This window comes from Pangasianodon hypophthalmus, chromosome 4, assembly GCF_027358585.1.
Source record: "Pangasianodon hypophthalmus isolate fPanHyp1 chromosome 4, fPanHyp1.pri, whole genome shotgun sequence".
In the NCBI taxonomy this organism is placed as follows: domain Eukaryota; kingdom Metazoa; phylum Chordata; class Actinopteri; order Siluriformes; family Pangasiidae; genus Pangasianodon; species Pangasianodon hypophthalmus.
Genome location: NC_069713.1, coordinates 905,682 through 921,773, shown reverse-complemented (window position 1 = coordinate 921,773; position 16,092 = coordinate 905,682). Strand labels below are relative to the sequence as shown.

Here is a 16,092-nt window from a genome sequence, read left to right as displayed (position 1 = left end):
CTCTGACTCTTTAAAACTGAATTCCTCCAGTCTCACTCTGAGAAGCAAATCCTCTACAGTCTCTTTATAAATAAAGACTTTCAACTGAATTCATCTTAATTTTATTCCTCAGCCTTTCAGGAGATGTGATGAATTTATTGAGTGTAGGTTTTGAAGTTGGTGATTAGTATTTAATAATGTGCGCTTTAATGACTTTTTATACGTTTCATCTCTATTAGCTTGTACAGAGGAGCAGCAGTGGAGCAGGAAGACATCAGAGCTGGAATGGTACCTCAGCAACGACTAACCTACGAGAGAACCAAATGATGATGGAGCAGGAGGAGAACCGAATGATGTTGGAGCAGGAGGAGAACCGAATGATGTTGGAGCAAGAGGAGAACCGAATGATGCTGGAGCAGGGGGAGAACCTGAAGCTCAAACATAAGAATGGAGTAACAGAGGGAAGAGACTTATAACTTCATACAGCATGTTTGGATTATTTTCTGTTTTGCATCGTTGTTTCTGCTCTGACTTTCTTCAGAAGTGCTCAGGTTTGTGAACCCTGCAAGCTCATGTTTTTCCCACCTGTCTGTTGTGATTCCTCTCCCTGTGAGCTGCTCCATGTCAGTCTGAGCTGCTCAGTAACTTTCCCACTAGCTGGGACTGATCAGTGTTTACTGGGTGTGTCCTCATACACACGTGTTCACTAGCTGGGACTGATCAGTGTTTACTGGGTGTGTCCTCACACACACGTGTGAGTCTAGGAATTGGTGGTACAGCCGGTGGTGTCATAGAGGAGATCCACATCTGCTCCCTGCAGACTCTCCACTGGTGTCCCACAAGGCTCAGTACTTGATCCTCTCCTGTTCTCCCTCTATACTCAATCTCTTGGTGCGGTCATATCCTCACATGGGTTTTCATACCACTGCTACTGCCACTCAACTCCTCCTCTCCTTCCCTCCCTCAGACAAACAAATGCAGAAAAACACAAATAAACTTGTATGTTTTTATTTTGGGAAATAATTTTTGCTGGGGCTTTTTACTAGGAACATCAGAAAATATTTAAAACATTTATCCTTTTATTTAATGTTATACTTTACTCTGTCTTTATTCAAATGTAGATTAAGTCTGCAGCTGCTTCATTATTGCATCTGTAAAAGAAGCAGAAGACCTCCACTGTGGTTTCAGCACTGGCACTTTGGACCTGCTGAGTTTTATTAAAGCCAACACAAGATTTCAGACTGTGATGTTATTTCACCTGTGCTGTGAGATCACATCTGATATAAACCCAGACTGGCCAGATTTCACTCAGTTCAATTTTATTTATATAGTGATTTTTAACGATGGACATTGTGCTAAAGCAGCTTTACAGAAATGCAGGTCTGGTTTTAGATCCTTAATGAACAAGCCAGAGGAGACAGTGGTGAAGGAAAACCCCCTGAGACAACATGAGGAAGAAACCTTGAGAGGAACCAGACTCTAAAAGTAAGCCATCCTCTGTTGGGAGACAGATGATCTGATCAGTGATCAGCACATTCACTGGTAAAACCTCGTGTCCAGGGGCAGGGCTAGTGCACAGGAAGAGTGTTGAAGTGGAATTGTGCATCTACACTGGGACAGAGTCACTCTGAAACAGCACAGCTTTAAAACACCAGCAGCTGGTTGCAGCTGTAGACCATAAGCTCCATCACAGCTTAGTGTGAACGTAAACGACTGCTACGTTTGAGTTCACCAACTACTAAAAAAATTACAGTCCCAGCAAGTACAGTAGCATACCTAAAAACTTACACCTGCCCGCTAGTAATGCAGCGTCTGCCCTAAACAAAACTACTCACTAACTCTGTTCAGTGTAAAAAGTGCAGGTTTACTGACTATAAATACAGTGTTTTATTTTGTAAGGAGTGTAATGATGTCTTTATGGGGAGATATTTTTGTGCTCTCTGATCACCAGTCATGGCCATCTCACTGAAACACACTATAATCGTAACGGATGAGAGGATAAACAACAAACAGACTATTTTTATAATCAGGAGCCGTAACGAGCTCTGAAGTGACAATGCAAAATATCACGGGTCAGATTGGAGTTTATTGGTAAGGAACATCAAAAACCCTGCTTTCGCTTGGAGATCACGAGTTTAAGTCCCCACAATGCCACAGCCATTCGTGGCCAAGAGTACAAGAGGGCTAAACTGGCTGTGCTCTCTGGGTGCAAATAATAAGCCATAAAGAAAGAGAATATTTATATGGAACAAGAAGTGATGAAGAAGTGATATTAATATCTGAAAGGAATAAACTGTATGACTGGCAGCTGAAGTCACTGGAGTCTGAACCACACAGATCATTACACATCAGGAGTAACGGTACCGACGCGCACCACGCAGGACTATACGGGAGTAACGGTACCGACGCGCACCACGCGGGACTATACGGGAGTAACGGTACCGACGCACACCACGCAGGACTATACAGGAGTAACGGTACCGATGCGCACCACGCAGGACTATACAGGAGTAAGGGTACCGACGTGCACCACGCGGGACTATACGGCAATAACGGTACCGACGCGCACCACACGGGACTATAGAGGTGTAAGGGTACCGACACGGAACACGCGGGACTATACGGGAGTAAGGGTACCGACGCACACCACGGGGGACTATACGGGAGTAAGGGTACCGACACACACCACGCAGGACTATACGGGAGTAACGGTACCGACGCGCACCACGCGGGACTATACCGGAGTAAGGGTACCGACGCGCACCACGCAGGACTATACAGGAATAACGGTACCGACACACACTCTTGCTGCAGGACTATACGGGAGTAACGGTACCGACACACACCACGCGGGACTATACAGGAGTAAGGGTACCGACGCGCACCACGCAGGACTATACGGGAGTAACGGTACCGAAGCGCACCACGCGGGACTATACAGGAGTAAGGGTATACACTATACACTATACAATGACACGCTCTCTCACGTGCATTCAGCCCAAACCACTGGCCTGCTTCAAGGGCGACTGCACTGTCTGGATGTAGGAGACTGCTACAGGTGGAAGATTGCTTCAGGTGTCATCATGCAGGTGTGCGTTTGCAAAGTTTTATAAACCTGATTTTATTTTTGCGTGCATGCAGTTTTCTGGGCTTTGTGCATATGCACACTTTCACCCTGGCATCCACACAAAGTTTTAGAAATGAGGCCCCAGATCCTGTAAATTTATTATTGACATCATTAAAGGAACCAATAATCTGCAAATTCTCTTTGTTGCCGAATTATTAACTTACGGAAAGGGTCACTGAATGAATCTGAACAAGTCATTTTGGTGAAAGGAATCAAAAGATTCAGAGGTTTAGGATTGTAGGGGTTTGTTGCTGAATTATTTTCTATTTTGCATCGTTGTGTATCGCTGTAGTTTAGGACTGTGGGGGTTTGTTGCTGAATTATTTTCTATTTTGCGTCGTCGTGTATCGCTGTAGTTTAGGATTGTGGGGGTTTTGTTGCTGGTTGAAGTTCTGGTTGCTTTTGACTGCAGGTTCAGCAGCAGGTTCTTGTTCGGCAGATGTTTGTTTTGTCTCCTTTGCTCTGAAGTTTGAAGAAAACACAAAGAGAAGGGAAATAGGACATTACTCCATTGTCACCTGAAGAACAGGTAAGCAGTTGTGATTTTAGTAGCACCTCGGTGTGTTGTTGGTTTTAAACTGGATTTTTAAATGAACGATGATCTGTCTACATGTAAATTAGGTTTAATGTCATGTTAACTAATATTAACTAACATATTCACTAACGTACAGTATTGATCCACAGGAGCAAGAGACACAGTCTCGCACTGATACTTTTCAAGCAGCGCCGCCGGTGTCCTGTGCATCATTCCAGGTAACATCTATTGCATTTCAGCCCACATTAAGAACTGCTAACTCTACTCAAAACATGCTAACCCTAGCTAACTAGCACCAGTAATTCATCTTGCAAATAATAAGGTGAACTAAAACTGAAACTGGACAAGATGTGGGTTTGTTTGTCTTTAATTATCCTTAATTCATTCCTCATTATCTCCATCACTTACCGCTGTCCTGTTTCCTCTTTTCCTGCTCTTCTTGTTTTCTCTTGTGCTTCTGGCTGCCAGATAGGTAAAGTATGTCCTCTTCATCTTCAGGAGTTAAAGCTTGTGCGACTCGAGTGTGAAGGGGTGGCGCAGAAGCATAAACAAGTCAAAAACGAGACAGCGCCCCTAAAGGGGGTTGCTGAGATGTTGCTGCGCATTATTTTAAGATGAAAATTTCTGATGATTTAAAAGATCAGCCCTCAGGGGCCTCTCAGAATGTGGGGCAGCAGGTAATTGCTGGCCTTGCCTGCTCTGTAGATACGCCTCTGCGTGCATGGATATTGCTACATAACAACACTGCAACTATTTTGTTTACTTTATTACGGTAACTAGATCAGAAAATATGTATAAACCCAGATAGCAAACTGACATAGAAGCAACACAGAATCGATGTCTCTCTCTGTCGGCATGGAAACAGCGTTGATCTGTGACGTTGATCCAACATCTTTTTGCTTATCGAAGTCGTGTTGAACCAGCGTCGTACACGCCACTCAAAACAAACGCAGAAGCGATGTCATTGGTTTGCTTAATGTACGCTGAAACGACTTCACACAATCAACGCATTTTCTAATTGTTTTTAAACTCGCAAATACTCAAATAAATAGATAAATCAGCCGATATATATATAATAATTTTTTAAACACACATCACATTCCGTTACTCACTGTTTTACAAATACATCTTTAGAATAAATTTTTGTAGTATATAAATCTTAAGACTAAATAGCCAAATATAGAAAAATGCCTTCACACCCATGCATTCACAAATAGATTAATAAAAATAAATTATACGCTAATATCACTAGTCTCAAAGTTACAAATTAAAAGAGATAGTTTACCCCAAAATGAAACTTGTCATAATATACACACTCTTATTTTGTTCCAAACCTGTCTGACTTTTATAAGGAGATGTAAGGCAGAACGTTAAGAGCCTCAGTCACCATTCACTATCACTGCATCTTTCTTCTATAAAATACATGAAAGGTGAGGAATGGTGTTCCACAAAAGAAACACATACAGGTGTGGAACAACATTAGTGTCAGTAGATCACAGGATTTTTAAACTCTACCTTACACAGTAAACACTTTATAAATAAATGTTACCCTTGAAAACAGAGCACAGAGAAATATAGTAGATAAATTATTTTCCTTTGCAGTTAACATTTATTTCTGAAGTAAGGCAAGTTCTTTGCTCTTGCAGTATTCAGTTGGTCCCTTTATGTTTCTATACACCTGAAGAGAACTTGGTGGTAGTCAGCCATCTACACAATGCAGAGAGAAGTCTGGTGTGGTGTAGACAGGACTGGAATAGACGTCTATCCACGCTGACACGTTAAGGCCAACATCTGTAAGTTCTCGATGTCTTTAACTGGGGCTCCCAGAAAACCTGCAATAAAAATCCTACAGTTCAGAAACAGTGAAACCGATTCCAGAGCATCTCATCTTGTAGCAGGAGCGTTCCCATAACTGCACCTCTATGATACCTTGGAGGGTTGGGCCCTTGAGTGGCACTCCCTCTCCATTACTTGTTTCTTCTGTCCACATGTCAGCCTCCTCTGTGCTCATTTGCCCCCGCCCTTCATCGGCTGTTCCAATCAGGACCCTGTCCAGAATCTCATCTGAACCATCACCCCCTGTTTCCTCTTCACCCTCCAATTCAATGCCTGCCTCACTTACACTATATTACCAAAAGTATTCGCTCACCTGCCTTGACTCACATATGAACTTAAGTGCCATCCCATTCCTAACCCATAAGGTTCAATATGATGTCGGTCCACCTTTTGCAGCTATTACAGCTTCAACTCTTCTGGGAAGGCTGTCCACAAGGTTGAGGAGTGTGTTTATAGGAATTTTTGACCATTCTTCCAAAAGCGCATTGGTGAGGTCACACACTGATGTTGGTCGAGAAGGCCTGGCTCTCAGTCTCCACTCTAATTCATCCCAAAGGTGTTCTATCGGGTTCAGGTCAGGACTCTGTGCAGGCCAGTCAAGTTCATCCACACCAGACTCTGTCATCCATGTCTTTATGGACCTTGCTTTGTGCACTGGTGCACAGTCATGTTGGAAGAGGAAGGGGCCCGCTCCAAACTGTTCCCACAAGGTTGGGAGCATGGAATTGTCCAAAATGTTTTGGTATCCTGAAGCATTCAAAGTTCCTTTCACTGGAACTAAGGGGCCAAGCCCAACTCCTGAAAAACAACCCCACACCATAATTCCTCCTCCACCAGAGTTCACACTCGGCACAGTGCAGTCCGAAATGTACCGTTCTCCTGGCAACCTCCACACCCAGACTCGTCCATCAGATTGCCAGATGGAAAAGCGTGATTCATCATTCCAGAGAACGCGTCTCCACTGCTCTAGAGTCCAGTGGCGGCGTGCTTTACACCACTGCATCCGACGCTTTGCATTGCACTTGTTGATGTGTGGCTTGGATGCAGCTGCTCGGCCATGGAAACCCATTCCATGAAGCTCTCTGCGTACTGTACTTGGGCTAATCTGAAGGTCACATGAAGTTTGGAGCTCTGTAGCAATTGACTGTGAAGAAAGTCGACGACCTCTTTGCACTATGCGCTTCAGCATCCGCTGACCCCTCTCCGTCAGTTTACGTGGCCTACCACTTCGTGGCTGAGTTGCTGTTGTTCCCAAACTCTTCCATTTTGTTATGATAAAGCTGACAGTTGACTGTGGAATATTTAGGAGCGAGGAAATTTCACGACTGGATTTGTTGCACAGGTGGCATCCTATGACAGTTCCACGCTGGAATTCACTGAGCTCCTGAGAGCGGCCCATTCTTTCACAAATGTTTGTAAAAACAGTCTGCACGCCTAAGTGCTTGATTTTATACACCTGTGGCCAGGCCAAGTGATTAGGACACCTGATTCTGATCATTTGGATGGGTGACCGAATACTTTTGGTAATATAGTGTATCTCACCATCTGACTTACCCCCTCTACAATCACGGGTGATTAGGGTGTGGTGTGGGTTTTAGTGATGCCAGCACACTTGCATAGCTCCTTCACAATTGCACTTTCAAAATAGCGCCCTTGAGTGTGTACCCTTGCACGGATCCCAAAATAGCAGAAGAAATTCCTCCACAAGACCCTGGCTACTGTGCCTGCCTTATGGTCTCTGGAGGGGTAGGCCTGTGCGTAGCAAGAAAAGTGATCCATAACAATGAGCACATTCTCCATACCACCCTTGGACTTCTCCAGCATTAAGAAGTCCACACAGACCAGCTCCATGGGGGCACTGGTATGGACACTGACAAGGGGGCCCTGACGTTGGCTGTGGGAGTTTTTCTAAGGCAGCACCTCTCACACTGTTCGCACCAAGCCTTGATCTCCTGGAACATTCTTGGCCAGTAGTGTCTGTAGTGTCCTCTCAAATCCCAGATGTCCTGAGTCATTGTGAAGGGCTGTTTTGATGGTTTCACGCAGCTTTTGGGACCGATGACTCTGTCTTCCTTCTGCCCCGCTCGAAGCGCCTGTGTGGTCATAGCAGGCAATGCCTCCATCCCCACATCCACATACACCTCACTGGGCTCCAGTGGCCGACCGCTTTCAGGCTCCTCCGTAACAGCTGCGTCCTCGCCTGAGACCTCCTCAGGCTCCTGGGTGGTTTGTGCCTCCTCATGTCTCGGTCCTCGAGTCCTCAACTGCTGCGGGCAGGACTGCAGGGTCCCCGCCACCTCCTGATTGGACATACGCGAGAGGGCGTCAGCGCTGGAGTTATCCTGTCCCCTCTGATACTGGATGTCAAAGTCAAATATGGACAAATGAGAAACCCATCGTTGACCTGTGGCGTCGAGTTTGGCTGAGATCATTACATATTTCAGAGGGTCATTGTCTGTCAGAACAGAGAACTTGCGTCCGTAGAGGTGGTCATGGAACTTATCCATCACGGCCCACTTGAGAGCAAGGAACTTAAGCTTGTGTGCCGGATACCTCATTTCAGGTGGGCTCAGGCCTCTGCTCGCATACGCAATAACCCATTCCACCCCATCTTGGACCTGTACTAGCACAGCACCAAGCCCCATTCCTGAGGCATCGGTCTGCAGCAGAAAGGGCTGACTGTAGTCTGGAACAACGAAGGTAGGTACAGCGCTGAACTCTTTCCCCAGCACTTTCAGGTCGATGTGCAGGACACCATGGTAGGGCACGGTCTGACCTGCTGCACCCTCTGTTGGTATTTTAGAAGACTGTAGCTTCTGCTTCTGTAGAACTGGGTGGCTCTGCCAGTAGTTGTGCGTTATACTGGTGATCTGCGAGCCGGAGTCAATGAGAGCCTTGCATGCCTTGCCATTGACTTCCACTTCCCCTTCATTCCTGGGACCCACTAGGGGTGTTTCCCCTCCTTCAGTGCGAACCCTCTTGACGGGTGGGTGGGGCCCTTGCTGTGTATCCATGGATGCCCCAGCTGCCATGGGCACTAAGCGTTTAAATGTCGCACAGAGTACGTGCGCCCATCAGCAGGGGTCTTAGGCTGCTGGGCTTCAGCTAGGCTCGGATCTGGAAGCACTGCTCAGCACACTCTGGCTGTGTGGCCTGGCTCTCCACACCAGTAACAGGCAAAGCTTGGACTCTGGCTTGCTTTTCCCTTTGCTGGCTGGACAGCTAATGGGGAGGCAAGGGGTGGAGAGGCCATTCTCAATTCTAGTTGGGACAGCTTAGCCATTTGTTCTTCCTGAATGAGAGCTAACTTCTTAACCATTTCTGTCAACTCTGATATTTCAGATGTGTGCTTTGGCCTATCCATTTTGGTGTTTCCACCCCCTCCTGATGTTACGTGCACCTGAGCATATGTTTTCTTTGCTTTACTCTGCATCTGAAACTTCTTAGTTTCTCTAGCGAGATTTCGGAGCTCTGTCTGCAGCTCTCTGAAGCTCAAGAGCCTGGGCGCCATTGTTGTGTACACCTCCTTGTCGGTAAGGCCCCTCATGAACTGCCGGGTTAGTTTGCTATCTCGATCCAGAAAGGGCTTACCTCCTAGTTGCTTCTCCTCTACTGTCCGCAACTTTGCCTCCAGTGCTGTAGCATAAGAACAGGCAGACTCCCCTGAATTCTGGCTCTGCTCATAGAAGTCAGCCAGAGGGTCTAGGGAGCCTCGTGTGTCGCTGTATTCGGCTCTCAGTTCCTCGAATGCTTTCTCAGGGGTCTGATCATGGGGAGGTAGGTTAAGGTGGCTTCACCACCCAGGTGTCACACAACAGTGGAGAAGCGAAGGTGCACTGGGAGCTCTATTGCCTCCAAGAGGTACTGCAAGTCACGAATCCAGTCTTCCACCAGTATCCTACAGTCTGGATTTCCCATGAAGACTTGAACATTTTTCACCTGATGAGTTTGCATGAAACCACCATGGGCTGCCATGGGAAGGCACTGGTTGGCGACTGCTCGAGCAGGAGGCCTGAACTTTGTCACATGTGGGTGGGCCGATTGGCTGGCAGATGTAGGTGGAGGGGCAGTTTGAGAGAGAGCATCAACATGCACGTTGAGGTGGGAAGGGGGAATTGGGGTTTGTTGAAGAAACAGTTCAAGAGGAGCATCAGCGGCTGCCTGGTCTAACACTACCTGAGGGCTGTACAGGGTTATGCTGGGAACCCATGCATTAGCAGATGGGGCAACGGGGTGGTAGCTGGCATCTCAACGAAAATATGATGTGTAGAGCTTTGCCAAGGCGTGGCTCCTGAGGGCCCATGGCCACTGCGTTTGCAAACAGAGGCCTCTACCCACCTATCTACCTGGCCACCTGGTGTTGCATCTGGGCTGTTGTTGAAGCAGAGTGGCGGTACCTGCCCTGAGGCCCCAGTGCCTGGCAGCCTTGATGCATGGGCTGGCGTCACGTACTGGTCAGCATGGAGCGAGTTCGTAGGGGTTGGTGGAGTATGTCGTTCTAAGGGCAATGGTGGGTCATTTGTGGCATGTTCAGCTGGCGGTAGGAGACTGGATGTGTTGGAAAATGAGCACTGCAAGTTTTGAGTTGAGTTTGCATAGGTCTGTGACATTGGAGAATGTAAATGCATATTTACTATGTGCAAGCAGGTTAAATGGCAGTGTAATTGCATTGTATCTAGATGTCGAATCTATGTAAATTGTTCTAATCTCGTAGAAATAAAAAGGTTCTAAAGTAAGCTATATATTTCAGTGAGATTAGCCCAGCGAAATATACAACCAGTTTATCACAAAAACTTATAAACTCATAAACTAAATTGGCTTGTCAATTTACACCTAAATGTCTATTGTAGCATCTCACTGAATATCAAGTAGATGCACAGTAATCTCAGAAAAATTACATAAGTCTCAATAGGCAAAAAAACAAAAAGAAAAAATTTTCTCTCTTATCAATATACCATCAAATATGTTTTGCATAACAGAAAATCACTCAAATTGAAACAGCAAAACAGTTCAGATTCCCAGCAAACTGTAAAGGATACAGCGGTGATGGCAATGTGTCCCCAAAATCACCAGTTTGGTTAAGAATTTCAGTTTGCCTATTATATAGAGTTCAGCATTCAAACCACTGGCTGTAGAATTCTCTTCCTCTGCGGTCTAGCGGTGCCACGATCCGGGTCACGGCACCAAAGATGTAGCCCTCTCTATCTCTCTCTCTGCATGCTAACTGGCCTCTAGCACCGCCGCTGCTACTCTGCGCTGTGTTGTCTTCGTGGGTGGTGGTAGAGAGGAGACGCGGACACAGAGGGGTTCGGGATCGTGGCTTGACGGTTTATTCCACAGCACGGCATCTATAGTGTTGATAACATGAACTGAACTTAAGTTTTAATCTAGTAAAGTACATTTTAATGCACATTCAATTCAATAGCAAACTCTCGCTGCTTATATTGTCATACATAACTTTGCATCAGCCACCCTGTATTATTCACACTCAAAAGAAAGAACAAAAAAAAAACATTTTAACTCTCCATATAACTCTGCATTTAGGTTTTTAGCAGTTTAGAACACAAAATATCTCAATAGACAGAACTTTAGAGTGATAACAACAAAGATATTTTAAATTGAATTTTCCACTAATGTTAACATGACTTAACTATAGTGTTGATAGCATGAACTAAAGAAAAGATGGCTCACTACATGCGTATCAACACTACGGTACATCAAGAGGCTCAAACAGCGCTAAAGATACTTAAATCTGCCCTAACACAACAGTGTCATAGTGACATCTTGTGGACAACACAATACACTGCCCTACACACACGTAACCTCTAGAATTATACAGAAATAACAGCTTATCCTATTAATAACACATTCTGTGCTCCACAGATGAAAGTCAGTCGTACGGGTCGATTCCAACACGAATGAAAACGCATATTTTTCACAGTAAACAGAACTTAGAGAATTATTGGAGGGTGATGGTGCTTGAGACATTATTGGTCACTCCGTGTTTCTGTGGAAAAGAAAAAGACTAACAATAATGAGGTCTGAGATTAAAAACATACTAAAAGTTTTCTAAAATATTTTCATCTATTGATGAACATTAACTTACGATCGTCAAAGACGACTTCTGGTGTGGCTCAGGTCCTCCCTCAGGTAGATCACCTGCTGTCAGCAGGTCAGTGTCTGTCACGCCAGTGCCGCTGAAGTAGAGAGCTGCGATGCTGCCATAAGCTCCTGCTGCTGTCATTTCACTGTTTCCCAAAACACACTCGCTGGGAAGCTGATGACATCACTGCATTTCTGTGACGTGTTAACGCATCAGCTGACCTCTCATGAATCTAGTCATTAGTGGTATTTTATGTAGCCAGCTTTAGTTAATGTTTATTGTTAGATAACAGCTAGTTAGAATAGTTATCCCTGAATCTGTTAGAGAGCAAAGAGTGGCGCGCTAACGCCTGATAGGCTGCTGGGCTCATAAATATTCATCACGTTGTGCGCGTTCGCCCGAACTGATTTGCTGAAATCAAAGCGCAGCCGGTGAGCGCTAGCCAATGGGATTGCAGCTTGCGCATTAGTTCCGTCCGCTGAGGAAGCAACCAGCTGGCAGAGGCTTCTGCAGGGTCTTAAAGCCTTCGTGTTACGCGAACGGCTACAATGCGATTAATCAGAATAAAGTTGTTAAAATGAAATGATTATTTCTGTAAATGTGAGCGGGACATGAAACCCCCCCGTTCTAAAGGCTGCTACACCCAAACACCATCACAGCCTCGTCATGGAGCTTCTGAGAAAGGCTTTAACAGAGTTCTGTGCCTCATTTCCACTCGAAATCACCTCACTGCCTTAAAGTCTAACAAATAATACAGTTAGAAAGTGATAAATGTCAAGTTTATAGTGCTGAAGTTGCCAGTTTAAATAACTAAAACGGTTGTAAAGTTTACCTCAGAGTTAGCTGCTGCTTTAGCTCATGCGCGCAAACACGACGATAAATTACACAATTATGAAGCGTTATAAAAGCTTCAAAATATAAACCATTACAACTCTAACATGATATTTAACATTACACAGTGAAACCACTGTATTAAAGCGGTGAACAAAATATATATTTTCGCTTAACTTTACCTCAGCGTGAAGCGGCAGTTGGCCGTTACGATCCAAATGACGCGCATGTGCAGAACTCAGAATAGCTGCTTTGTGTTGGTCCTGATAAAGTGAGCGAACAGTGAGTGTTGCTTAGTGATGGGAAGTTCGGATCATTTCACAGACTCGGACCTTTGAGTCTCGTTCAGCAAAATGAACGAATCTTTTTTCGAGTCATTTCGTTCATTTTGTTCATTTTAGCAAAATATAATTAAAATGTTACGTGTTACTTCCCTAACACATCTACTACTTATGCAAACGTTGATCACACTACAAACAAGACAAAACTATAATGCTATAAGAAACAGAAAACATTAATTCATTGTTTACCTGGATCTTTAGTCTATGATTAGCTCACCTCGCCTCTTATCTGACAAGTCTTCGGGTCTGAGTCGTTCGTTCATCACGTGACAGCCCCATGAGCTTAACCAGTGCAGTCTTAGCCAGAAAGAGAATTGATTAGTTCATCTCTCGAGTCTTTCGAGTCGTTCGTTCTGTGACCGAGCGTTCGTGCAGGGTTCGCCTAAACACTTATGGATAAGAAAACAATAAACGAGAACATCCGAACTCTTCTTAACTTTTCATTCTCCAACACACACCAGAGAGAACTCCAAAAACCTGCGACACTCTAGCGCACCAAAAGTGCGCATACCCATTGCCTATCTACGGCAAGCCCCGAGGGGAAAAATACATTACACACACACACACACACAACGAGCGCCAGTACATCCACAATTAGTGCAATACAACAGAATCGAATAAAGTCTGTTACATACGTCCCCCCCTCACAAAATAAACGTCCCCGTTTAGGTGCCAGAATAACAAGGTCAACATTCAGAAACAATAAACATCTGTGTACAATAAGACACAAAACAAAGTACCAAGCACATTCGTAAAATGGCAACAAGCCTGCTAATAGAACACAGCATTCCCCCCATATATATCTCCAGCTTTGTTTGTTTGAACACATTTCTCTTACCACCTAACACTTTTTTTTTTTTCAAAGTTGACAGTAAATTTTCCCCCATTTTCCAAACCCTAGTTCTTTCTTTTTGTATAGAAACAACAGGCTCAGCAATGGAACAAAATCCTACTAGCACTCTCCCATACACAGAGGCAAACAGTTACTTCAATACAGAACAAAACCCCTTAAATGGCCAGGAGGTCTACAAACTCTCCCAGTCTTACTAACACTTGGCTCAGACTCCTTAACTGAACATTGCAAGTCAGACAAAGTACTCAGATCGTTCCGGGGAGACACACACTCCGCTCCACCAGAAACTTCAGACTCCAGTGGAAATGACTCAGGCTGTGTATGGCTGCACCCTATTATAATGCACTACCTGTGCCCTCTCACCAGCGTCAAAAGGATTTACAATCCGATAAGTCAGTCCCAGTTCACCACATGACTTGCACAATTTTATAAGATCCCTTGCCCATGACTTGCACAATTTTATAAGATCCCTTCCAGTGGGGTGCCAGCTTCATGCGGCTCTCCACCGGGATGTGGAGCCACACCATGGCACCTACATCATAAGGCCGGTGACGCAAGCCAACATCATGGTACAGTTTTTGACGGTCGTGAGCTGCCTCACTGTGTATCTGTGCACCGCTCAAGGCAGGGTTCAGTTTAGTCAGCAATGAGGAAACAAATTCAGCATGTGACACTGACATCTGAGAGTCAAGAGCACGAGTGGGTAACAGTACATCAGCGGGAACCCGTGCTTCCCGACCGTGGGTCAAGAAGAAAGGTGTGAAACGAGTGCTTGAGTGAGTCGTTGTATTGTAAGCATGCCACATGCTTCACATAATCGTCCCATTCCCCCCCATAAGTCAAAAGTGTCTTAGCCAGCTGATCAATCAGAGTCCGATTAAAGTGCTCAACCATGCCATCTGAGTCTTTTTAATGTCCAGAAGATGGCAGAGAGTCTGAACCACCTCCGCCTCAAACTGACGACCCTGGTCCGAATGCAAAGTCTCTGGAACGCCATGAAGTAGAACATAATCCTCAAACAGATAATGTGCTACTGTCTGTGCCGACTGATTAGGCAAGGGATACAAATTTACAAATTTAGTGAAGTAGTCCTCGACAACCAGCACGTACTGGTCCCTTTGAAGTCACAGGCAGCTCTAAGATGTCCATAGCCACTCATTCAAATGGCCGCACTGACTGGGATCCACCCATCGGCGCATGGTGGCTGGAACAGGACTGCGCCATGTCTGACATGCCTTGCACTGCTCACACCATGCTTTGATGTCCCTGTACATGGAAGGCCAGTAACAAAATTGTCTCGCCCGTTCCCACACACACTCTGAAGAGAAATGGGCCTAAGCTGGGGCACCATGCAATTGCAAAAGAATGTCCGATTTTAGAGCAGAGGGAACAACTATTTGGACTACAGGTTTACTCGTGAGGGGGCAGCAAACTGAGTGGCATAACAGTCCGTCAATGATAGAAAGATGGTTGAATTCAGTCCAAAGCTTCCGCAAGCACTGAGAAGCTCCTTGTAACGTCCTCCTGGACGGTCGTAGGGATTGTGCCACCCAACTGAAAGCAGTCTTAATGTCCGGGTCAACATTCTGCATAGCTCTAATGTCTGTTAAACTATGGGACAAAGCATTAATGGGAGACACGCTGTCTCAATTGTTAAGTGAGTCCTGCGCAGTCGCATCTCCTGCAGAATCAGTGACTTCAGAGGAACATGGAATGTCAGTGTCTGTTTGATCAGAACTCACCACATTCACTTGCAGTACTCATGTCAGGTGTCTCAGGGCAGCGAGAAAGCGCATCCGCATTTTTGTGATGATGTCCATCTTTGTGTACAACGACCCAATTCAATGGATCAAGCTCCAGAATCCATCTCGCTCTTCTTCCTGTTGGGTCATCATCAATGGACATAAGGGCTAAGAGTGGTCAATGGTCTGTAATAATGGTAAATGAGGCAAGTCCAATGTAGTGCTTGAATTCCCTTACTGCCCACACGATAGCCCACAACTCACGATCAAATGCGGATCAACGCTTTTGTGTGGAATTCAATGCCCGGCTGGCATATGCCACCACATGTTCACACCCATCTCTGTCCTGCGCGAGAACTGCACAGACAGCCAGGTTTGAGGCGTCAGTGTAGATTTTAAAGGGCACACTGAAATCAGGCAATATCACGACAGGCACAGACGACAACACATTTTTCAGGTGGTTAAATGATTGATCGCACACAGCGCTCCACACAAAGGGCACATTTTTACCAATGAGTTGGTTCAATGGAGCAGCAATTTTTGAAAAGTCCTTGACGAAACATCTACAATAAGAACACAGTCCCACAAAGGCTCTCACCTCAGAAGGAGAACGGGGAACTGGCCAGTTCAAAACTTTCTCTGTGTTCTTTGGGTCGGGCTGAAGACCCTTTCAAGAAACTACATGGCCCAGGAAGACTACATGATCTCTGGCAACATGGCATTTGCGTGGGTTCAGTCTCAACCC

General features: G+C 45.4%; 1 protein-coding gene across 7 annotated transcripts in view; it reads left to right on the top strand.

The window, feature by feature from the left end:
• Positions 1 to 16,092, top strand: part of LOC117597028 (uncharacterized) — a 60,978-nt gene that overhangs the window by 27,653 nt on the left and 17,233 nt on the right. For 4 of the 7 annotated variants that reach the window (XR_008301649.1, XR_008301648.1, XR_008301647.1 and 1 more), the window contains 3 exons: positions 219 to 3,068; positions 3,519 to 3,635; positions 3,791 to 3,859. The exons of 2 other annotated variants lie outside the window; for them this stretch is intronic. Coding sequence is in view for 1 of the 5 variants with exons in the window: in XM_053233578.1 (XP_053089553.1) it covers positions 219 to 455 (237 nt within the window). In the remaining 4 variants the exon portion in view is untranslated. Of the gene's footprint in view, positions 1 to 218; positions 3,242 to 3,518; positions 3,636 to 3,790; positions 3,860 to 16,092 lie in introns of those variants that run through there. One more of the 7 variants, XM_053233578.1, reaches the window with a different exon arrangement.